Source organism: Gouania willdenowi, chromosome 22 (genome assembly GCF_900634775.1).
Source record: "Gouania willdenowi chromosome 22, fGouWil2.1, whole genome shotgun sequence".
Classification (NCBI taxonomy): Eukaryota; Metazoa; Chordata; class Actinopteri; order Blenniiformes; family Gobiesocidae; genus Gouania; species Gouania willdenowi.
The window spans coordinates 11,233,107-11,259,058 of NC_041065.1; the positions used below are offsets into that span (position 1 = coordinate 11,233,107).

Genomic DNA, 25,952 nt, shown 5'->3' on the forward strand with positions numbered 1-25,952 from the left:
TTATTTAATATAGCCTCAATACTCTCCAACAAGATACTGTATATCTCATGACACTGCAGCACATCTGTTGTTTGTGTTGGAAACACAGAAACACGGAAAAAATGACAACTTAGAACATCCTCAGTGAGGAGCATCCACAAAGCCAATCCTTCCTTTTGTACCATTCACTGTGAAAAGTATGAAACATGTTCTGACCTTACCTTTGCTGAAGCTCTGGTAACTCAGGTGTTGGTCTCCATCTTTCAAAAGCTGTCGTTTTTCCTCAAAACAAAGTTTCTCTATCATCTCTAGCGCTGTCATCCTAACTGTAGTGTTATCCCGCCCACTAGCTAGAGAACGTAGCAGCAGCAGTCACGTGTCATCTATTCACTAATGTGCTGTGAACTTACGTATAGCATTTAGCATAGCGCAGTTACGTGCAAAGGCAGCTCTCTACGCTGCCTTTGCACGTAAATTGATGTCACATTGGGGACCTGACTGCGCATGCGCAAACACGTAAAATCACGCAATGGGAACGGAGGCAGAGGAGCAACGTGCCTTTGGGAGGGGGCGTGGCCTCCCTCTGCTTTACAGCGGAGTGAGAAAAAAAAAATAAAAAAAAAATGCAGCTGTTCCAGGAAATAGCGCTGTTTAGTAATTTGGGCTATGAAACGCACAAAATTCGGACACTTTCAAACTTATAGGTACTGTAGGCTATTGGAAATGGAAAAATGAATAATTTATAATTTAAAAAAAAAAAAATATATATATATATGTAATTAAATAATCAAAATATCAATTCACCCTTGGGTAGCCTACCTTGCCTACCCTGACGGCACGTCACTGTTTACGAGTGTGTTTGTGTGACCTTACTGTTGTCAGTGCTGTATGCAATCCTTCCATCTGATAGAGAGAAGACTACAAAAAAACACAGACACACAGTATGAGAGAAAAATAAATAACAAGAAAAATACACAAAATTACTCCAAAAGCCTACCAGATAATTATATAATTACACAAAAAATGCAGAAAAAAACAACAAAAATAGGACAAACTTTGTTCTTACGTGTATTAATCCTTCTAAATGCTGACATGATAATGTGGCCATCAGATCTGAAAATTACATTTGTTGTTGCCTCCACTGATTAGTGTCTTTTTATTGTTAGAAATTAAGCTCCAAGTGTTTTTCAGAAGTCAGAGCTACAGTTTGATTCTTGCACTTCATTACTACCAATAGTAGAAAAACCTCATGCACGTCAAACAGCTTCATGCATGATAACAGAATTGAAATGGTTGCCTGAGTTGCTGCACGTTTAAAGCTGCTTATGTTACAGAGTCACACGTCATGGATTTGAGCAGGTCCTGAAGTTAGACAACAGTGTTGGTTTTGTTTGGCTTATGTGAGGAGATGACATGAGCTGCTCAATGTAAATATGTGAAACTAGTTCTGTGAGCAAATCATTCAGTAAACACTTGGTTTTCCTTTAGGAACACAAACAGAACTCATGCTCTTTCTTTCTGCTGTTTCTCCACAGCTCACACCTCCATGTCCAGTCTCAGTCCTGCGGTCGTCCCCGTGTCCGTGCTGGGCTGCAGCTGAAGCAGATAACGTTCAAACGGGTGGAGGTGGGAGGTCGCGTGGGGGGGCCCAGCGCCCTGAGAGCAGGCACAGGGGCCGGTCCTGTCTGAGCCTCACGAAGATGAACAAACTGAACTTCCACAACAACAAAACCATGCAGGACCGTCGTTGTATCTGTGTCTTTTTGCCCAATGACGACACGCTCAATGTCATTGTCAATGTGAGTAGAGCCATCAGAGTTTTGACTTCAATCTACACTTTTATGTCAAAACTTTGACATCATTTCTGCCTTTGAGAGTAGCACTCTAAGAATAGTCATACATTAAATATAGAGTCCAGTAATGGACTAATGTGGAGAGCAGAGCGTATCACACGCCTAACATCAAACTCCAAACCTAAAAGCTTTTTCAGCTTTTTTACTGTTTTTGCTTTTTAAAAAAATCAAAAGTCAGATTTTTACACTTAAACAAAGATCGAGCATGTGTTTTCAATGAATTAACATTATTTGATGTTTGTGACGTGACGATAATATCATTGATTAATGTCTTTCTTAGGTAAAAACTCTGTGCCAGGAGCTGTTGGTCCAGGTGTGTGACCTCCTCAGATTGAAGGACTGTCACTTGTTTGGATTGAGCGTCATTCAAAGTAAGACATCACATTGTGTTTTAGTGTGAGTTCACTCATGTTTTATTTATCCACACTGGCGCCATTTACATGAGAGCTTTAATTCCCCTTTAATTCAGAATAAAAGGTAAATCCTCTTTAAAACTGACCGTGTAAACACCTAATTCTGGATGAAAATGGCCAATCCATATTCAGCTTAAATCTGAAGTAGTTGTCTGGTTTATTCAGATTTTAATTTTTTGTATGCTCATTATGCTTTAAATTAATTCTGGTCACTCTGCGCATGCTCGTCCTGTCGCGATGACGACATAATCCAGTATGGCTGCCTGAAGCAAGCGTCGGACTTGAGCTGAGACTTTTTATTCAATAAGAGCCTTACAACAGGGTTCCCACAGATCCTTAAAAAGTCTTAAAAGGCATTACATTCATGAATCTAAAAATAAGGCCTTAATTGTCATTAAAGTGTCTTAAATCAATGTTTCAAAAGTATTACATTTTAACACATGATAAGTATGACTTTATGATTGTAATTAGTCTCACATTTCAAAATGAATGGTAACATAAATGGTTTTAACAACCTGGGAAAATGTAAATTGTCTGTCCAGCAAAGATTTTTCTTAATGGTTTTTATTTTTTCTATTTTTGTTGTTGTTTTATAGATTTTTGGATATTTTTGTAGCCATCTTGTGTTTTTGGAGTGATTTTGATTATTTTAGTCTGATTTTTTGTGTATTTTACTGTTACTTTGTGTATTTTTGTGTGTGGCCGCCAGTTGCACGTCCACACTAGACACTAGAAAATGAGACTAGAAAACCCTACATACTTAATGATCTCCAATTATGTTTACTGTGAAGCTGGTCTTCAATTTAATTTCAAATGGCAATAAAAAGTCTTAAAAAGTCTTAAATTTAATTTGACTAAAGCTGTAGGAGGAACCCTGTACAAGATTCAATTAAACTTTATTTATATAGCGCAAATTACAACAGTCATCTCAAAGCGCTGAACAAAATATAGAGTTCATAGTAAGAAAGAAAGAACCCAACAAGATCCAGATGAACAAGCACTAACCAGCGTAACCAGGTTCAGAGATGGTATCAATCCGCTTCGACTGGTTGGGGTTAGTGAACAGAGGGGCTAACAGAATAGGATAGAAGGATAGACCATCCGGGTGTCCCAGACTTGTTGAGCCACGAACCATTGATCAGGAACCACCAGCTCCAGCATCAAGACACCTGAGATAGATATGGATATAATGAAAAGAGTGGATGGACAGAAGCATAAACATGCGGACATTCACTTACTACACACATGGACATTAGACGACGAAACAGGCTTCATCAGAGAAAGTAAGTCTTGCATCAGACCACAGAGCTTCACAAATGTCACTCATGTCATCTGAAAGTTCTCCTTCCACTCAAAATCCTGTATAGTGGAGATAAAGCAGCCGTTGCATTAACCGCTGGCTTTGATTGGCCAAAGTACAGTCTTCTGCTTCCCTCCTCCGCTGCACTATCTCTCTTCTCCTGCTCAGCTGACGAAAGTGAAACGTTATGTTTTTGTTGAGCTGCTGTTTCAAAACATACTATCAAGATAAGTGACAATAGTTCTTATTATGTTGTAGCCAAAAAGAAAAGGTTTGTTGTGTGTTTTTTCCTGAAAGACATGATGCGTCACGTTCGCCCCCTGTCCAATCAGAACCCTTCCCAATCCTAAAGCAGAATTGAATAATAGCGAATAAACCTGTTTTCCATGTACTGTAAATCTCAATTCAGAATTACTATAACCATGTAAACACAAAGCAGAACACTTTAATTCTGAAATAAAAAAGCATCATGTAATCGTGGCCAATAAGTGGGTTGGTTCAGGTTTTATCTGACACACCAGGTTCTTCATTCATTGTGTTCAGACAGTGTGTGACAGTCGTAGGCAGCTGCAAAAGGAGGGAGAGTAAAATGCAAAGGCAGTGTTTTCAGGCAGCTGGCCTCCAGATGAGCCAATACCAGCGCAGCAGGTCAGTTGAGCAGGAGCCAATGGGTCTGATTTTGGAACATTCCTGAAGTACTTGTCTGAACAGCGTGAAATCCCAAGGCAAACAGAGGCCACCCACTGCCTGTGTGTCACCCACTGTCGCTGTGACCAGTGAAGCTACTGAAACATTCTGGGACGCACGTCGAGCTTCATTGATCTGCAACAAGTGTAATGAGTTGATCAAGATGTCTACTCATTAAAAGTGACGGAAACATAAAGAAAGTACAACATGTACAGTTTTTTCAGCTTTCAGCTTTATATAACAAAAACAACACTAATGCTAATATTACACCATCTAAACATTACACTTCAGGCACTAAATACATCAACCCGTTATTCAATGTGTTCTCAGGATCATTGGGAAATTATAATTCATATGTTTGATCAGATCAAGGGTTAGAAAATTACACAGTTAGTCCTTTACACTGGTATTAATGGTAAACACATATAACTCACATATGTTCTCAGCCTCCATATGGAGACACTTGGATACACATTCCTGGGCAGAATTGTCTTGCTGTAAAAATCGTGAAGGACATATTGATTTATATTCTTCCTTCAAGTTAAAAAAAAAAAGAATTGACTGTTAATGGTCATGTTCTGTTAAAGGGATCCTCCACTGTTTTTGTTTTTTGTTTTTTACAAATGTGGCCTAAAATCTTTGACCTTTGTCCTTATTAGAAGATCTATGCCTAACAAAACACATTATTTTGCACCATATTCATTTTATCAACTTTTAAAAATGGGGTTACTTTACTGTTTTAGAGCCTGTGTTCTGCCATCTTGAAATCACGTGATTGATGACATCACATACGGCCATTTGTCTGTAAACATCACATTTTTTCCAATTAGAGTGAAGCATTCAGCCTGCTTTTTAGATCATTTAGCAGCGTTTTTGGTCAAAATGCTAATTTGTGCTGCTTTTGGTTGCTGTAAATAATCAGGAAAAGTTGTTCTCGAAAAAAAGATAAAAACAATTATGACCCAAAAAAAACCCAACCTGACATACCCGAGACAAATTTCATAAAGATCGGTCTTTATGAACCAAGATAACTTTTTAAAATTTTTTTTAACTGTTCCAGAATCAGTATATTTATCCAGATCGTCACATAATCACATGTTCCTTTTCCCATTTTGGATTTTTACCTGATAACTTCATCAAAATTCGTTTATTAGTTTTTGAACAGAGGTGAAAGTTTTACTCATGTTACTGTAATCAAGTAGCTTTTATGTGTACTTTAACTTTTTTGAGTATATTTCTAAATCACTCATTTTACTTGCACTTAAGTACGTTTTAAAAGAAATAAAGTAATTTGTTACATTTCTACACCCAACCGTTACTGAGTAAAATATTATTTTTGGTTTTAAAATGATCAGTGGACATTACAAAACTACAGAAAAATGAAATGACCAGACAACAATCAAATGCATCACATTATAGCCGACCAACCAGATTAAACGTAATGCACAGGAATGGTTTTTGAGTTTTGAGAAAAATCGATTTAAGCGATTTATTGAATTTGTAGATAAAGAAAATTTTAATTTTAAATTTTTAAATTTTATTGTTTTTTTTCCCACAGTTTTTCTGACTTTTTCGCGTTCCATCCTTGTGGGTTACCGTAGCGCGATGTGAGCCCGCCCCCTCTTTGTTTACATTTGTTTACCCTTTGAGTAGGCTATATGGGTGCCACAGGCATGTTTAATGTTTTATTCACATTATGCTGAGATGCTCAGGGAAGAGATTATTATTTTTTAATTGTAATGTTATATGTTAGGGATGTAACGATTAATCATAAGGCAGTTAAAAATCGATTCATAGGTATCAAGGTTCAGATCGATGCTGTGAAAATTGAATCGCAGTACTTTTTTAACCAGCAGAGGGCGCTATCCAGAAGTGTTGGCGGAGAGCGAAATCTGCTAATACTTTCGTTCTGGCCGCCTTCTACTCTTAAACATATTCATAAATGATTCATTACCCCTTTAGCACCAAAACAATATCTGTAATATTACGTGAATATCTGTAAAAGTCACGTTTTTCTATTAGCTCTGTCTGCTAGCATAGCATCTCTTCTTCACTGCAAGATATCTGCATGCCAACCGACCACTGGGTTACCAGCGCCCTCTGCTGGTCCAAACAAATATCTGACCTAAATACAGTGAAATGATTGTTAAGGCGCAAATTACATTTTCAGTTGCACTTTTAAAAAGAAAAATAACTATTATGTAGTTTTGTATTGTTTACGATACAACCAGAATTTAAATAATAAGCTTCTTCATTTGTATTATTCCTTTCTTTCATTCAAGATTTATTTTTAGTTCAATTGCATTGTTTTGAATAGTTTATCAAGGGATTCTTTTGACAATGAAAAATAGTATAGTATTTTCACCAAAAAAATTAAAGGAATATTTTTCAGTCATTTGTCAACAGTCCCATTTTGCAAAATAAATCGTGAGAGAATCGTATCGTGAACCCAGTATCGTGAATCGAATCGTATCGGGAGTTGAGTGAATCGTATTATATGTTATAAAATATGTAGTTATCTGATTTGTTAATCAGAAAATTTAAGCTAGTGTGAAGTTGCTGTGACACTTTTGCTTAAACCTGGGTTATTAACTTTTTATTTTGGGATTGTTTTATGCATTTTAACTCTTGAGGACAATCACGGCAATAAAGTTGCACTTTTGACAATAAATCTGATGTCTGCAGTCATTTTTAAGTGCATTAAAAAAAAATTAAATCGAAAATTAAATCGAAACTCGAATTTTTCTAAAAAAAAATCGGAGATCGTTTTTTAGGCAAAATCGCCCAGCCCTAGACTGTTCACATACAAACATACAACAAACTAACAAGTCAATGGAATAACGCTGGCAAAAACAGTACCTCATTGGTGGAGGTATAAAAAAAATAAAAGGGGGGGGGGGGGGTGTGGCTCATGACGTCACTTCAGAAGCAGATGAATATTACATTTCTATGTAATGCAATATGAAGGAACAACAGAGGCTGAACTGCTGGAGGCTGTGCACTAGCAGTGTACTGTGAACATGTGAATATTCATAGATAGACGCCTGAGGGCCCACGTGTACACACACACACACACACACACACACTGATGTCACTAAGTAAGCATATTTCTTCCCCTGCTACAGATAACGAACACATCTATATGGAGCTGGACCAGAAACTGTCCAAGTACTGCCCCAAAGAATGGAAGAGAGAAGCCAGCAAGGTGAGAAATTATTATGTATAAACAATTACAAAACTCTTCATCTTTGTTCATGGAAACTTCTGACAGGGCTAACATAATGTAAACCATTGCGATATTATTTTTAATAAGAGCCTGACCAATCACTTACTATTTACCGTTTGAAATTTGAGTAACTTGAATATTTATCTGCATTGTATTACGGAAATACAGTTTGCCTTTCTTTATTAATCAGTGGCTTTACAGTCCTTATGTTGACAGTGTTACTCATTACAATTCTTTATTTTAATTTAGTGTTTTGCTTCTTGAATCGTTGTTTGGGTATTAAAGGTATTTGTGTTTATTTACAGTATATATCCTGTTGTGTATATCAATGTTCTTATTTCATATGTTGGCCAATACATCGGGTATTGTTTTTTAGAGCCCCTAATATCGGTATCAGTATTGGCCCCAAGAATATCAAACGGGTTGTAATTTTGATATATTAATCTACTCTAATTATTCACTTTACATACAAAAAAGGTACATAATTACCTGTACACACACATAATATAGGGAAAATTAAAAATGTATATATATATCACACATTAGCAAACTGAATATAGTATATAATATATATAGCAGGGTTCTCAACTGGTCTCACCCTGGGACCCACATTTTGCCACTGTCATTAAATCGTGACCCACTTTTTTTTAGAGTTCAACCAACCTAATAGCTGTTGAAAACACACATAAATATATATAAAATATTTTTTAAAACATAAATATATATAATTTCCTGTGCATTATGCATTTCACAGCATGCCTGTCAAAAGAAAAGTTTCTTTCAAGATAAAAGTGAAGTCCAACATTAGAGGCATTAAGTATTTACAGGTCTGCGACCCACTTTTGGGTCCCGACCCACCAGTTAAGAATCGCTGATATATAGTATATAATCGGTTTATAGAATTATTGGAATTAAAGCATTTATTGATGGTTTAGGTTGCTCTTTCTTCAATGTTTTTTGGGCCAGAAATCTGCGTTTAAAATTTATATAAAATGTTTTCCTTTATCATTCTCACAAAAGAATATGAAGGGTATATTTACACTTAATTTTGTCCATTTTTTAATCATCTACAGGTCTCTCTTTAAAATGAGACCTCACTGTCTCATTTGTATGAGTACATTTTTTTTTTAATTCTTTGCATGTGCTCACTCCACAGGGCATTGACCAGTTTGGACCGCCGATGATCATTCACTTCAGAGCGCAGTATTACGTTGAGAATGGGAGGCTCATCAGGTAATGAAACCCTATATAAACAGTTGTTAGCTCACTCTACTTCCTTTAAAATCATGCTAACGCTCTCTGCTGTGCAGTGACCGTGTGGCCAGGTACTACTACTATTGGCACTTGAGGAAACAGGTGCTGCTGTCGCAGTGTATACAAAGGGAGGAGGCGTATTTCCTCTTGGCTGCGTTCGCCCTGCAGGCTGACCTCGGCAACTTCAAACGCAACAAGCACTTTGGGAAATACTTTGAACCAGAAACGTACTTCCCCCGATGGGTAAGTAGATCAAAATAAAGAAAACGCACTATGATTTAACTGTAACACCTGATCCTCCAGACCCAGAAATGATTTACAGATGAAACACTTTAATGATGTAGAATGAATTGTGTGACCTGTTTTTAACGCATCATAAGTTCTCACTTGCTGTTTGTTCCTGTTTAAAATGAAATATTCAGTTTGTGGAACAAATGAATCAGACATTACATCTCTGCTCTCAGGTTTACATCAGATCTGGGATTTTGGGGTTGGAAGAATAATTAATGATGTTTCTGTGGACTATACGTCTAAAGCAGCGTGTTGATTATTTGTTCTGGTTCTGAAAGAAAGCTTTGACGAGGGGTTAATACTAAACCATTTGAACTAGAACGCTAGTTCAATGGTGACACTAAGTCAGTTATTTTCAACCTTGGAGACGTGACCCCATGTGGGGTCACCTGGAATTGAAATGGGGAAATGTCTTGTAATTGATTTAAAAAAACAATTATATTTTTACATTTTTTCAATGACAATATTTTTTTATATAAAAACACCACACATAATCTCAAACAACTGTATTCTTGTATACTTTCACTTTCTCAAATATACGGGTGCTTTCACACATGCCTCTTTGCTCCGCACCTTGCTTCACTTACTCGGATCCTGTTTTTGCGATATGTGAAAGGTCAGTGAAACTCTGGTGCAGAGCAAACAAGCGAACTCTGGTCCTCTGAAAAATGTAGGTCTCGGTTCGGCTCAAGCGAAGCATGGTGCGGTGAGAAAGTAGCCAGGAGCAAACATAGGACTTTACATTGAAGCGCAATTGTAAAGGAGCAACTCCATCAGTGACAGCAGCAGCCGCTGTGCCGCACGTGCGTGCCTGCCGTCACGGCAACAGGCACGAGCACACACCCGCAACTCAGTGCTCCAGCAGCAACATACAAATATCCATCCATCCATTTTCAGAGTCACTTTGTCAGCACACAAAAACAGGTCATGTTTTGTCACTCCCTTCCGTATTTCACTCATCTCTGTTTTCCCAAACTGTTCACATGATCAGCGATGGCAACACATTGGACTGCTCTGTTTTTTTCTGTGTATACATTCTCATCTCTTCACATATTACACATCCTTACCGGTAAGTTACCGGTGATATGACGGCTCTGAGCGTTGACAGATGGAGACGGAGCGGAGTCATCTCTGTGTTTATGTAAAGTATTAGCGCAGGTTGTGGCATCGTGTGATTATGGGTTATTTTGAATTATTATTAATGACTTTTCCGGATTGTTTTAGGATTTCCTTTGGAAAACATAGGAAGAGAGACTAAATATAGGGCTTGAAGGCGTGGAGGCTGAAGTATTCTGTCCAATCAGAGACCGACCATTTTGCCTGGGTGACGTAGTTCAGAAAGTTTGGTGCGCTTGGCAAATAGAATGTGTGAATGCGGACCGGACCAAATTAAAATGCAAAAATGTTGCAGATTCACCGCCTGAATCGCACCGAGTCCACCAGACTATATGTGTGAAAGCACCCTAAATCTGGTTCAAAATCAAATAAAATGTAAGTAAATAAATTAAAAGTATAAAATATTGGCAACACTTTACTTAAAGTTTTATATTATCTGTCTTTAACATGAATAATGTGTCATGAAGGCTGTTATTAACAGTGGTTTGCAAAATTATGACACCTTTGGAGTTATGTTGGCATTTTTTGGGTTAGGTGGAGGGATCTAGTGGTGTTAGGGTAATGAAGGGTTAGGGTACGACACTTAATGACAGCCTTCATGACACCTTATTCATGCTAATGACATATAATGACATGTTAGCCTTATGTATAAAACTTTAAGTTAAGTTTAAGTTAAATGTTACCAAATAATCTTTTTGTGGACTAATCCTGGCTTCTTTGTATTTGTAACACAGTATAACAAAACTTGATCAAAAACTAGTTCGAGAGGAAAAATGTCTGGAGGTGCCAGAGATTTCTGAAATAAAAATGGGGTCACGAGTCACGACCCGCGACCCAGAAAAGGTTGTGAACCACTGCACTAAGTCATACAGGAGTTAAGGTTTCTTCTCTGCTGAATCTACCACTCCCTACTTTATTTACATCATGTGGTGATGGAGAGGACAGGGTTATTAAACTGGTTACTTCATCAATGGAAAGTGTGTGTGAGTCACCATGATGTCATGCTGGTGTTATAATGGGGACTTAGACTGGAGGTCAAAGCTGCAGAAAATCAAACAACAGCTGGAAAACACACTGAAGGTTGCTTTAACAGGTGTTTCACGGTGTCAGGCATTATCATTCATTGTCTTTATTTACACTGCAATTTACAGAAGCGTATTGCATTCACTTGGAAAAAAAAAAATCAGATTTTTCTGAATAATTTATTTTTTTGGTTTGTTTTTTGGCCTATTTTTTTTCCTGTTTTTTGGACTTTTTTTTGTTTTAATGCAAAACATTTTCAGTTTTAAAAAAAATAACCAAAAAAATAAATTATTTAGAAAAAACAGACTTTTCTCAAGTAAATGTAATTTGCTTCTGTAGTATTCAGAGTGAAATTACCTTCCACTGATTATGCCGACCAAACACTCATCACAGCATGCAGAATAATCAGAACTGGGACAGCCAAGTTTATTTTTGTACCTAGAAGTAGCACACATGCACACGCTCACACTCACGCACACGCACACACGTCTAAAAACACTGCCCTCTCAACACCATTGTCCCTTTTGAATATATCTGCCACGCCCCTTTGATTGCCGTCCACTTCCTGTGCTTCTCCCTCTGCCCCCTTTATCGCGCCTCAGTGACAGGAAATTGTGAGATGATGAAGATCTAGCACAGCTCCACAGTAAAACACTCAGACGTAGGTACTTAGAATGCAGACTTCCTAAAGGGATGGTGAAAATTCCAAGCAGGTGGTTTCCTGTGTGAGTGTGTGTCTGTGTGTTGGCCCTGCAGCAGTAGTTTACCCTCAGGGATGACTCTAGTCTCTTCTATCTGTTCCTCTATCACAGGTCATAGCCAAGCGTGGCCGTGACTACATCCTCCGACACATCCCAAACATGCACAAAGACCAGTTTGCTCTCACGGCCTCAGAAGCCCACCTCAAGTACATCAAGGAGTGTGCACAGCTGGACGACGTCACTGTGCACTACTACAGACTGTACAAGGTGAGCGAGGACATTTTAACATCCACAGAAACCATAGAAGATTTATCCTTTTCTATAATGATCACATACACTGTCAGTAAATAGTAAAGGCTTTGGAATGAATAACGTCTAATTTATCTCTTCCAACAGGACAAAAAAGAGGTTGAAGCTTCTCTCACGCTGGGATTGACTTTACGTGGCATCCAGATTTTTCAGGTGCAGATTGTTTTACCCATAAAAATTCAGGCCATTACTAGTATGATTATGTTTTATTACTTATGAATGTTCATTACTTATAGCAGTGGTTCTCAAACTTGTCTTGGCTCAAGTACCCCTTTCTCTTATTTCTCAATCCAAGTACCCCCTTTGTCTGACTACAACATTTTGCTCCGAATACTATGAAACAAGTTTGGATGAACTACGGCCGGGCCCGCGGAACGTCTCTGTGCCGAATAGCACGTACCACGTTCCCGAGAATTCTGTCAAATGATTCGGTTCTACCGAGTAAAAAAATGGGGGCCCCAGGGACCCCTTGGTTGACCCCGTAGCGCATACAGAGTAATGGGCCCCATTCATATATTGGTATGTGTCAATTATTTGGTACAACCCACTGTCGCTATATTTGACTCACAAATGAATAAGAAAACGACTTTAAACGAAATTGCTAAAAAAAGGGGGTGGGCCCCCGGGTCCCTAATTGAATTGTGCAAGGCATAACCGTAATCTACTTTGAATTACCTTTGAAATGATATATCACACGACTATGTTTCCATAAATTTGGAAATTACCAGAAATGGGGGGTGGGCCCCCGGGACCCATTAAAAAAAAAACAAATAAATAAATAAAAAATTAACGAGAACTAACAGAGGAGTAGTCATTTAAAAAATGGGGCCCCTTGTTGTGACACGTACAGGGTAATGGTTCCCATTTATATATTAGTATGTGCCAATGATTCGAAACCGCCAAACGTCGTAATATTTGACTGGCAAATAAATGATAATCGGCTTTTCGTTTTTTCTTTCTTTCCCAGGGCCCCAAATCGATAATCGGACTTTGAGCTTCAATGCGTACACATCTATAGATTATAGCTACCAAATTTCAGTTTGATCCGTTCACGAATAACAGGAGTAGCGATTTAATTAGTGTACACAAGAAGAAGAAGAACAACATAGTGAGTGGCGTTTTGAGTCTTGCAGCCCAGCCTAAAAATAACTAAACAGCATAATGATGGAATTAAGTATGAGTGATAACACGCATTTTAAAGAATTTAATTTTGTAAGTAAGTGGAATGAAACAGAATTTAGTGCCTCCTGAATAGATTTATTTCTTTAGGTTTTATCGTTTACGGTCATCTCCCGCCTGGTGCGTCATTTTATTTATCATATTATTGTTTTCATTTGTAAATTTGACACTCTCTCAAGTATCCCCTGTAGTGCCATCACGTACCCCCATTCAAGAAAAGCAGACTTAAAGGACTATTTGACTTAATGGTAAATTCCACCAACATTATTAAATACAGTATATGATTCATCTTTATTGTTTCTGCTGTAACCTTTGTTTGCTCCAGTACAGCAGTGGTTTCTAACCGGGGGTACGTGTACCCCTAGGGGTACTTGGAAACATTTATGAATTTATTTTTAACATGATAAGTAATTTAATATGAAACAATTATGTTGCTTAATTTTTCTACAAAATCCTTCCTTTTATCCGCATAAAACATGTATAAATATACATCAAATGTATTTAACACTCACTGGAAATGGAAAAAAAATCAGATATAAATCAGAGTAAATGGTACAAGTTGACGTGTATAAGCCACTGCAGAACAGAGTTTAGAGGTTTTGCAGCTTTCATGATTTCTTTTAAACAAAGTCAGTCACTCAGAACTTAATGACTCCATTTAACCTTGTTTTATTTCAGTTTGTTGCTGCTAATATAAGACTTAATATTGAGCTGAAAATCATCTTTATTTACTGACTATTTATTGCAGAATGTCGGCTCGGTGAGGCAACTGTTGTATGACTTTCCATGGACCAATGTGGGAAAACTGGTGTTTGTGGTGAGTAAATGTGCGGGTTTTTTTTTTCACAAGTTCTTTGATTTTATTCAACTCATTAATTAAATTATTGTTTACAGCTGATTTTGCAGTTGGTGTTGTTTCTTGGTATTGTGTAAGTGAGACATACGTATAAGCGTATTTGTTCTTACAGGGTTCCCACGGATCTTTGAAAAGTCTTAAAAGGCATTAAATTCATGAATCTGAAAATAAGATCTTTAATTTTAACACATAAGTATGATTTCATGATTGTAATTAGTCTCACATTTCAAAATGAATGGTAACATTTTTTATTTTTATTTTTTTTTTAAATGTACATAAGATTCAAAATTGAAAATAAGGGAAGTTCTAAAGTTAATATTCGGTTTGAATAGTTGTTGTTTTCATTCAGTTGAAGAAGTATACTATATCCTGTATATAATATAATGTTAAGTTATTCCTATATTTCAAGGCAGACTTTTATATGAAGATAATGATCACGATTGTAGCAATTGCTGTATAAGACGTAGAAAGCGCACACGTGAAAGACTGGCAAACGTTCACACTATTGGAAGAAAAAAAATAAAAAAAAGGATTGTTGTTTAAAAAAAAAATATATATATATATATATATATAAATAATTTACCGTAACATTGCGCCGTCACGACAGCTGAACCAACTACAAAATAGTGAGAGTGACTTTCAACAACATGGAGAAATGTAACTTTAACAAAAACATTGCCTGTCCAATGAACATTTTTCCTAATGGTTTATATTTTTTTGTATTTTTGTTGTTTTGTAGATTTCTGGCTATTTTTGTTGTAATTTTCTGTGTTTTTAGAGCAATTTTGATTTCCTTAGCCTGTTTTATTTGTGTATTTTACTGTCAATTTGTGTATTTTTGTGTGTTTACTTTGGGGGCACAAGACACTGGAAAGTACCCTAACCCTATGTAATTGATGTGGCTTTTTTCCCCAATTGTGTTTACTGTGGAGTTGGTCTTAAATTTAATTTCAAATGGTAAAAAAAGTCTTAAAAGGTCTTGAATTTAATTGAAAGTGTCAATTTGTACGGTTGCCGTACGGACAACCCCCGGTGCTATTGGTGCGGTTAACAAAGTACAAGTACGTAGCATCTTAGGGTTAGGGTTAGGTTATAACCCTATATTGCAACAATTTTTAGGGTTAGGGTTAGATTTAGGATAAGGTTTAATCTTAGTCAAGCGACCTAAACTGGCCATTGACTGACCTATCACGTGACCTAAACTGGCCAATGAGGGGCGCTGCGTACGGATAGAATGTTGGTATCTTGATACGACAACCGTACGGATAGCCACTGACTAATTTAATTTGACTGAATTTGTAGAAACCCTGAACTCAAAAAAACTCACAATTCTGAGATTTCCCTACTTTTCATCAAGACTAAAACTTTCCATTTGTGACTCAACCTTTGTTTTTAAACACGTTGGGGAGCTCAGCTGCAGCTCACAGGTTGCCAGGTCTGGATAGGTTGATTAGTTGCTTGCTTTCGTCTGCGTCTGTCACTCTGTTGACAGTAAACACATCCTGTTGTCATCATACTTTTATTTTTTTTAAAAAAAATTTGGCACTCTGTCATATTCATGGTTGTGAGAGCGCGGCGTGGTTATGGTTTCACCAAGGATGCAAAGAGCCTCTCATAGCTCCGTCCCACCCTTCTGCTGAATAACAGGCTTTCTTCTCCACCCCACCCACGACTCACGTCATCCAACACCACTGCAGGAGCCAGCCAGCTGGAGACAGCAGAGAATCAGTGTGTGGCTCAATAAACACCAGATGTTCTCAGGATTCTTTTTGGTGGATTTTTTGGTTTGGGTTTCGGCCTTTTGAGGGAGTTTACCTCTTTGTAGGTGGCAATGGTTGTGTTTTCTCTCCTGTGATGTGTAGAATCAGCGCTGTAAAGAATACCAAATGTGTTCTAATATAAATACGCTGTGGGATTGGGCCAAACATCTTGTTGTTGGACAGTGGCCTGACACAGACACATTTCACTCTGTGTGGCCTGGGGAAAGTTATTCTATCACAGAAATAGAAAGTTTCTCATCGATATTAGATGAGTTGATCATGTTCATACAGCATGTGAACTAAGGCTCTATGGCAGGGGTGCACAATACGTCAATTGCGGAGGCATTTTGTGTCAGAAAGTCACGTATACCAGAATTGAAACCAAACAATTCAGCTTCTGACCTCAGATTGTTCATTTCCAACATCTATGAATCAGTAGAAGACCCTCCTCCAGCCCCAAAGCTGCTATTATTTTGATAGTAATAATAATATTTGTAATAGTGTAAATATTAAAATCCAAATATTTATAATTTTTCTCAACTGATTTTATGAAAAATCTACATAAATACAGGATGACTGGAGCTGCACATTCTAAGTAATCTTCTTTACATGCACACACTGCAGTTGATGTCCTGCTTAGACTCTGTGTAGCTACAGCTTCCTAAAAGCAGCAGGAGAGATAAATGTGAACCACACATACATGTCCACGTCGAACACAAAGCCTACTTAAAGCAGAACTAAGTAACTTGCGCTTAGTGCTCCGCCTATAGGTCCCTTTTGGTTTTGTCACTGTCATAAAAACTCTGCACCCCCCCACCGCCTGCCCCACCCCATAGCTACATGTGCACCTTTGCTTTCCCAAGACGGTAGCAACCGATCACTGAAAAATCCTAATACAACAGTGACACTAACTTTCACACATATAGTCCCATGTGACCATGTGAACAGTATGAGGAAGAGAGACAAGTAAAGTAAATGAATGATGTGGGAGTAATACGGAAGGTAGTGTGGAAATGTGTGTGATATGTTTGTGTGCTGACAAAGCGGCTCTGAAAATGGATGGATTGATGGATAGATGGATATTTGTGTGTGTGTGCTGCCCGATGGAGCGCTGGGTTGTGAGTGTGTGTGCGTGCCGGTTGCCGCAACGACAGTGCAATTACTGCGTGTTGCTGCTGAGCTGTCACTGCATGGAGTTGCTCCGTTTCTCGGACAAAGGTTTTCTCTGCCTTTTTTTTGCTGGCTCTGCCATGATATAAGTTTGAGAAAAGTGAATTTGTAGACAACTGTGTGCAGCCACGGGGCTGGTCATTATCTAGCATTAGTTTGTATTGGGCTGCCGTAAAGCCGTACATCTTGGTACGGTTGGAGGCAGGGAAAGTTGCAAGTGGGGTTTTCTGGCCAGAGACAGCAGGGAGAGATGAAAGACCACCCAATCACCCCATAAACACTTGTATTACCCTCACAGGGACTACGAGAAGGATTTATTATGATGAAAATATTACTTAGTTCTGCTTTAAAGTGACTTGTTGAGGAAAAATTCCAAAGTCTTGAATTGTTTAGTCTGTGTTGACGCTGACAACAGCTGTTTTGAAGTGGGAGAGGAATCCTAAACCCACCATTTTAGATTTTTTTTTCCATTTATCTGGCCAACATGTTGTCTCTGTAGGACATCAGAAGTCCCGAAAAAGTCTGAGATTCAGTGTCTGCAGGAGGAATAAAGGAGCAGATACATGAACCAACAGATAGATGATGCCAGCCTTCAGGCCTTTCTGGCAACCAGTCATACATTTCCATTTCTTTCTGATTGACTCCCATAAATCACACAGCCATGACCCACGTTCATGCCCCGTCTTTTCCTTCTTCCCTCTTTCAGGGAAAGAAGTTTGAAATCCTGCCTGACGGTCTACCATCGGCTCGTAAACTCATCTACTACACAGGCTGTCCTCTGCGCTCCCGACACCTCCTGCAGCTGCTCAGCAACAGCCACCGGCTCTACATGAACCTGCAGCCTGTCCTCAAACAAGTCCGTCGACTGGAGGAAAACGAAGGTATTCAGCAGCAACATCCCATAATTTAGCTTCTTCTGGTTTAATATTACTGAATAAAAGAGTAGATGGTAACGTATTGTAATAACACTTTAGAAATACTCTAGGTATGAATGATCTGAAATAGGGCTGAGCGATTTGGATCAAAACTCATATCTATATACCTTTTCTAAATATGGTGATATACGATATTAATCTAGATATTTTTACCTTAATAGTCCAGAAAGATAATTCAGGGTTAAATTTGCTGATGCAAAATGCCACACAGGCACATTTATTAACCACAATGGTTAACACTAGAGACTTACCGATTAATCAGTAAGGCTGATAAATGGGGCCGATTTTAGCTATTACCGATTAATCGGTCAATAGCTCGGACAATTAATCAGTCGGGCTACAATATGTAACTGATGTATGTTCTTATTTCATGTATCGATTGATAGCCGATATATCGGCTGTTTAAAACACTTCTACTTAGAGCTGGGTGATAATGGATCATAACTTATATGATATTTTTTTTAAAAATGGTGATATACAATATAAATTTCGATATCTTTAACTCATAGTCTTATCAGAAAGACAATTATTTGTTAATAAATGTTACTACTTAATAAATTACCAAACAGCTGCACAATATGTGGCTTTTCTTATATAAGGGACAGCACGTGTGAGTGAGTTCTGTAGTTTATCTTGTTAAGGGGAAGGTCTGTGTTAGGACACACTCAGTAATCCATCTAACTGTGCTTTTCATGCTATTGTGAGAAGTAGCAAAAACAGCGACTCCTAAAACAAGTATTTTAATACAAAATAAGCTTTAAAATAAAAAATATATCGATGTAAGCGATATTTTAAATTTCTATATTGCCAAAATAGAAATCTCGATATATTGCCCAGGTCTAATCTGAAAACTGATTCAGTGAGTTTACAGGAAACAGCTGATCAGCTGTAGTTTGTTTTATCTTGAACGACAGAAAAAACTTTTTAAAAAAAATCCTAAATATTTAGATGCATATACCATGTGGACTGGATTTTTTTATAGTGGTATAAAAGTAATGTAATGTGTCATAAAGTTTTAAACATCAGTGTTTCCCACAGGGCCAGAGTTTATTTGTGGTGGTCGGTTTTGGGGGGAAATTGTACATGTGCATGCGCAAAAAAAAAATAAAATAAAGAAAAACAAGTTAGAAATACACTCAACTTAAAATAAATACATTTAATTAACTGAAATATACTTCAATAAAGAAACACTTTAAGATTATAATAATAATAATAATGAGGTTAAATAAAGAAATGAGGTAACGCAGCAGCAGCTCGACACATTTATGCGTATGTTGAGTTTATATTTATATACAGGTTAATATGACATAAGTTTGAGCTGTTCCAACTTCTGGACTGGTTTGCCCACATATTTGTACTGAGAGTTCTTCATGACAACTAGGGGTGTTGTGAAAAAATCGATTTGGCGATACATCGCGATATTACGTTGTGCGATTCTTTTCTCCAACCTTTATTTAACCAGGAAAGTCTTTTCCACTGCAGGAGACATTGTATGCTCTGAAACCTGGGCATGTTGACCAGCTTGTGTTTTTTCAATAAAATCTAAAAAGAAAATTCTAACTTTCTGCATTTATTTGTTGTTTTAGGAATATACCTCAGTTATGTTGTACTAAAGTCAAAGTTGGTTTAAAAGCCACAGGCAGATTGTATGTTATTTTTTTTATTTTAAGTTGTTGACACGTGGCATGTTAAAGCCAATGTTTTGAGTGTAAAATATGCCAATAAAATATATTTCATACATAATGTTCTCATGAAGGTGTAGACATTTACAGATTAGTTGTTTCTTAAGTCATGTATATAAAAATATATCACAATTATCGGGATATCTGGTATCACGACCTATGTATCAGGATACGAATCGTATCGCCAGATGTCAGGCAATACCCACCCCTAATGAAAACTAGATATGCACCCAATTTAAAATTCTTGGCCGAAACCGAAAATGAGAAAACTTATTAGTTATGCCATTTATTAGTGCCAGTAGGCTCTGAATGTTACCAAACTCATTAAAATGAAAGCATTAATGTTGCATACATAATATTTCTGCTTCAAAAAAGAAAATATTTATTTATTATTTCAACAATACACGATATAGTATAAAATACTAAATATGTTTAAATTGACACAAATGAATGCGTGTGAAACCCTGAATATGCACGTTTATAATTAAACAAGTGTCTATTCCTTTGATCCCAGAGAAGAAGCAGTATCGGGAATCGTACATCAGCGATGCTCTTGAGCTGGACATGGATCACCTGGACAAACGGTCGCGTGCCAGCGGCAGCAGCGCGGGGAGCCTCTCCCATCACAAGCGTCTCTCTCGCCACTCCACCAACAGCCACGGCAGCTCCCACACCTCAGGCATCGAGACGGACAGCTTCAGAGCGCCAAGTCAAGCCCCACACAGGCCCCTGCGCACCTGCAGCTCATCCACAACCAGCCACGGCAGCTCACACACGTCTGGCATCGAGAGCAGCGGGAAGGAGCGTATCCTAGACGATGATGGTAGGAGTGGATAATACGCTCAGCTGGGTTATCGACTTTCAGCATTATTTATGACGTGAGCACAACAGTAGCAGCAGATTTCAGTAATTCCATAATCACAAAACAACTTTTACTCACAGTGAGCATTGTGTGAGTTTAGCTTAAATAAGTCTTGTTTACTCTCTAAATAAAGCTAAGCTAATAACAAAAGATTAGATATATTTCTGGTTCAAAGCTGAATTAACTTTCATATGGTGTCAGTAAGTGTGGACTACTTTATAGTTTTTTTTTTTTTTTTTTTTCAAAACAAAGAGAATTTCAGACCAATCTGAAAAGCCTCAAAGCATACGATAAATTAACATTTGTCTCTTAGCTTATGTAGCATTAAACATTATGATAAAATATGTTAGCATTAAACATTCTGATACATTATGTTAGCTTAGTTAGCATTCAACATTATGATGCCACATGTTAGCTTATTTAGCATTAAACATTATGATACAATATGTTAGCATTAAAAATTATGCTAAAATATGTTAGCAATGAACATTATGACACCACATTAGCTTATTTAGCATTCAACATGATACCACATGTTTGCTTATTTAGCGTTAAACATTATGATACAATATGTTAGCATTAAACATTCTGATACAATGTGTTAGCTTAGTTAGCATTAAACATTCTGATACAATATGTTAGCTTAGTTAGTGTTATGATACAATATAAGAGACTTAATTAAGTACTTAATTAAGACTAGACAACTTTGGATTTTAATTAATAGATAGTTGGTCATCTACGTACAGTATATGAGATATATATAAAGCAACATAAGAAAAACACAACCACAAGATCTTTATGAAATGATCAATGCACAAACTACAGTGTGCATTCAAGTGAGACGATGGCGGCTAGAGAGAGTTTTATGCAAATTGCGCAACATTGAAGCTTTCCTACTTTAACCAGGTCAGAGTGTGACCTCATTAAACGTCTCCTGTCACCTGCTGCTTTACCTGGCGTTAGCCAAGATGGTGCAGCTTGGCAAGCTAACGTTAGCGTGTCGTTGTTGGGAATCGATGTAATGATCTTATGGCAGTAAAACTATATCAAAGGTGTGTTAATAGTTACAATATTTTTGAAGACAACTTTTTATCTTGTGGTTTATTTTGTTTCAATTGATTTGTTTTGGCAAAACCACGTGTTACAAGGAAGACAGTCGGTTGACAATCATCAACTTAATGATGAATCTGTGAAGAACTGTACTTTGCTCAGTGGTGACATTTTAAACATGCTTTGGCAGAGATTGAGATGTTGGTGGACGACCCCAAAGACTACGAGGAGCTCCATGAGATGGTTCTGGATCAGGAGCTGTGTATCCACATCACTGAGGACATGCTTTCTATGTCACCTGAACAGACCAATGGATACTCAGGTACTCCTTAGCAATGCTTTTCTTTATTTTTTACTAAGGCCTTTAGGTGATGTAACCTCTAAAGCATTGTTCTTTGTTTAAAGGACTGATTGTAAAAGACGTCAGCTCGTCCACCTCCAGCTCCTCAGAAACAGTCGTCAAGATGAGAGGACAGAGCATTGAGTCGCTCCCACAGGTAAACCATAATCATGTTTTGGCAATATTGGTTCTTGGGTTTAACCATTTTCAAAATTGTTCCAAAGTCTTGTTCTTGAATTTTGAAATTTGTAACCCTCTGACGGCCAAATTTTGGGAAGTAAAGCTGAAGTTTTTTGTTACTGCCTTACCTTAAAGCCAAAATGAATGTAGTTAGAGAGTTACTCATGCTAGGTATAAGTCCTCCATTAATAAATACTCTATACACACTGAATAGACAAGAAATAACATTTTATTGAAAAGGGTGATTCCAAGACGAGCTTTTTCAAATTTAATTAGGTATTATGTGGGACCCGCAGTAATATTGGGACTGATATGGACACACCCCCCAACTCATTAATTTTGAGAAAATGAAGCACACTGTTTATATTGGATGGTGATTATGTTACAAAGTGGAGAATGAACACAGAGCGTTAATCAGGCCTAAAAAGAAGATCTGACCCAGTCTGAACCCAAGAGAACACGGTCCGAACCCGTCCGACCAGAATGAAGCCGTTGTCTCTTTAAGCTAGAACACGTTTCAACCCAACAGTATTCACATCTGTGTGCGCACATGTAAAATGATCCATTGCGAATGACAAGCAACTTCATGCGTTGCTACACGCTCAGTCTGGTTGAAGCTACACTGTTTATATTGGACAGTGATTACGGTTACCAAGCAGAGGATGCACACAGGCAAAATTGGGGGCAGCTAAGTGGCTGCAGGAGTCCTTGGGTAAAGATGGGAGCATCCGAGCAAATCGCCTGTATTAAATAGACGGTGCGGCTGATGTATGTGTTTCTTGGTTATGCAGATTAAAAAGAGTTAAAACAACACGGGCACACCTAGAAGTCCAACTGTGCAACAATTATTATGATGGTACTGATTAAAAAAGGAAAAACTATAGAAAAGCCCCCTACGCTGGTTGAAACACACCGTAGGGGGCGACATCACACCGTAGGGGCGACACCACACCGTAGGGGCCTCTACGCTCAACAGCGCTGGCGAGAACCCTGATTATAATGTAGCGATGTTTGTCTTCCTCACAGACGTCCTCGTGCCGAAAGCCCAAGTCGTCGACCGACCGTCACAGCCAGTCGCTAGATGACATCCGGCTCTATCAGAAGGACTGCCTGCAGTGGGCGGAGCTCTGCCAGGACACCGCCCACAGCTACACCTTCGGCTGCGCCCAGGAGCTGAGCGACAGCAGCCAGCAGGGCCTGGCCGACCAGCGTGCCGGCATGATGGGCGAGCAGCACCCCTTCCCCATTAAGAGAACCAACAAGTACTTCTCCCTGGACCTGACCAGTGAAGAGGTCCCAGAGTTCGTGGTTTGATGGTTGGAGCAGGGCTGTTTCTCTTCTGCAGAAACATTGACGTTCTTGGGGAGCCAGTGGAGAATGGGCCGGTTTCTGTTCTCATCAATAAACTGGAAACCAGTTGATGATTGTAGCTGAGCTCCGTACTTTGAGATGAACAGTGAACACTGGACTGGAGAGAACGTGTCTTCAGATTATGACCTTAGTCATAGAGGAGAAAACAAAAAGAATTGCATCCTTTTATAGAAAACGTTTATATTCAGTTTTCTTTAAACACACTGTGTCGGCCTCAAAGTGATACAAAACACACGCACACGTCACATGCATGATCTGAGCTACGAACCAAAGACACGAGAAGAAGTCCAAATGACGAGATCCATGTTCTTCCTGCGGCGTTTAAAGACAAAGGACCCATAATCCTTTGCATCACGTGAACACAGCCAGCGTGCCTTGCTCATAAGACTATGCAGGTGTTGAATCCTCGATAATCACACACCCTGGTATTTAAGCCATCTGAACACAAAGCTGTCCTTCTGCAGCTTGATCTGCTGGTTTTTCAACATCAACTCCCCAAAAGATGTTCATTTCATTCTTTTGTTGTTTTTTTAATTCAGTGAAATGTTGGAGAGATCAGGTCGAGTAAGTTTGTACGTGTTGTGACTCGAGGCCACAAAGGTTTTCCTGTGACGTGGAGCTAAAATGGAGCCGAGTTGACAGTCAGCCAAAGCAAAGCATGCGTTCATACATTCACGTACATCCTTCTTCTCGCTCGTCTGTTTCATCTTTGCCTTTTGTACGTTTTTATAAATTCCTACGGTTTTGTGTGGAGTCGAGCATTATTGTATGCAAACGCAGCATGTGACAGTATTAAGGAGTGTAGCGCTGAACCCGAGAGGCTGGTTTCAACTTCTTCCTCTCATTAGGATTCAATGATGGGGCGAAACACACTACAGGTGGTGTGATGGAGAGCAGAATGAGCAGTGTGATGATTTTTTTTTTTTTTTGTATCTGTTTTTATAGCTAAATCATTTATTTAAAGATTATTTCACAGATTTGTAAACCATTTTTTTTTTGTACCTGGATGACAGAGATCATCCAACGTCAATATTTACTTGCTCGTTTGCTTTTCGTCATTTTTTTTTTTTTTTTTTGCTTAGCGTTAACAATAGAAAAACATTTTCAGGATGTCGAACAGGACAGTTTACTAATAAGGACGACCACATTTTTACACTATAGTAACGCAACAAAGTGTGTTAAAACTGTTTTTCATTTTCGTTTTCTATAGTTGTTTTAATTTTTTCTGACGGAGCGTTTTTAAAAATGATAGATGAGGTTATTTTCACATCAGTCACATTGTACGTGCATGTGCAGAGGTGAAGACAGACCCAAAATGACTGAAAATTGTTGTTTTTCTCTCATGTCGATCTAATCGCACACAGTTTTCTTTATAATGACGATCAGTATCAAGTCGTTCTCATTTTATCGCAGCTGATATTTTATAAACTGTAACTTTTCCTAAAATGTTCACAAATCACCAGCAAACTTTCACTTTTTTTGTTTCTCTATCTTATCTATGTATCTGACAGGACATTAACATTTTGATGACTCAACAATATTTTGTTGTTTTGATAGACTGACAGCTCGGCAGCTCTAACCGCTGAGTCATCGTTCCCACTCAGCCAAAACCTTTCAACTCTTACGTTACTAAGTTGTTGTTGTTTTTTTTTTTAATAGTAGATAAGTTTTATCTCCTCATGGGTCACCTTTACTGTAAGAACAAGTTTTGCAAAACAAGGTGTTTATAAGATGCTTAATGATTTTAAACTGCTTTAAATGTCAAAACAATCTTTGTACGTACTTTTGCACACAAATAACTACTTTAGATCAGCAGCGTTTGTTTCCTATAGCATGTGTAAAGGTACACAGCCATACAGTCACTATCCCTTGGTTATTCATCATCTTCCACTCTCAGTATGAGGTCATACTTACACTTTCTGTGCTTGTGTGTGAGTGTGTGATAGTCCTTTCTGTGAAAGGATCTTCGTGCAGAAAATTAGTGATTTTTGTCAATCTGTTTAAAAAAAATATAAAAATGTATGTTATAATGAAGCCTGGTTTGTGCCTTCTTGGTACTAATGCCCTCAATATTCAATAAATAGGTACATTTATCTACCAACGCTGGAAGCTGAGTTTTTTTTCCCTACTTAATCAATGTGGATATATTGTCAAAATGAATATTGTTTTTGAGACTGCGTCCACCTTCATTAGTTTGAACAGATCTGTAGTAGTAGTCATGTTAACATTGATCATGTTTTATGTGTTTCCAATACAGAACACATGCATTACGGTGAATAAAAGGAAACAGTTTAATTTTTTATTTTTTTTTTTCTCTTGTCTGCACATGCTGTCAAAGGTCAACACTACAAGAAGTGCAATCATTATGATGCAATAAAATAAATTGATTTAGCAGTGTTACACCTAGGTGTGGGG

The 25,952-nt window shown here is 38.0% G+C and overlaps 1 protein-coding gene across 1 annotated transcript in view; it reads left to right on the forward strand.

The window, feature by feature from the left end:
• Positions 1-25,638, forward strand: part of frmd6 (FERM domain containing 6) — a 46,503-nt gene extending 20,865 nt beyond the window's left edge. Inside the window, exons 2-14 of the mRNA XM_028438685.1 lie at positions 1,515-1,778; positions 2,113-2,203; positions 7,358-7,437; positions 8,615-8,691; positions 8,769-8,955; positions 11,955-12,110; positions 12,240-12,305; positions 14,080-14,148; positions 17,824-17,998; positions 20,249-20,557; positions 21,837-21,968; positions 22,052-22,143; positions 23,193-25,638. Of these exons, the coding sequence (XP_028294486.1) occupies positions 1,680-1,778; positions 2,113-2,203; positions 7,358-7,437; positions 8,615-8,691; positions 8,769-8,955; positions 11,955-12,110; positions 12,240-12,305; positions 14,080-14,148; positions 17,824-17,998; positions 20,249-20,557; positions 21,837-21,968; positions 22,052-22,143; positions 23,193-23,480 (1,821 nt within the window). The 5' untranslated portion in view covers positions 1,515-1,679 and the 3' untranslated portion in view covers positions 23,481-25,638. The remainder of the gene's footprint in view (positions 1-1,514; positions 1,779-2,112; positions 2,204-7,357; positions 7,438-8,614; positions 8,692-8,768; positions 8,956-11,954; positions 12,111-12,239; positions 12,306-14,079; positions 14,149-17,823; positions 17,999-20,248; positions 20,558-21,836; positions 21,969-22,051; positions 22,144-23,192) is intronic.
• The last annotated feature ends 314 nt before the right edge of the window (positions 25,639-25,952 follow it).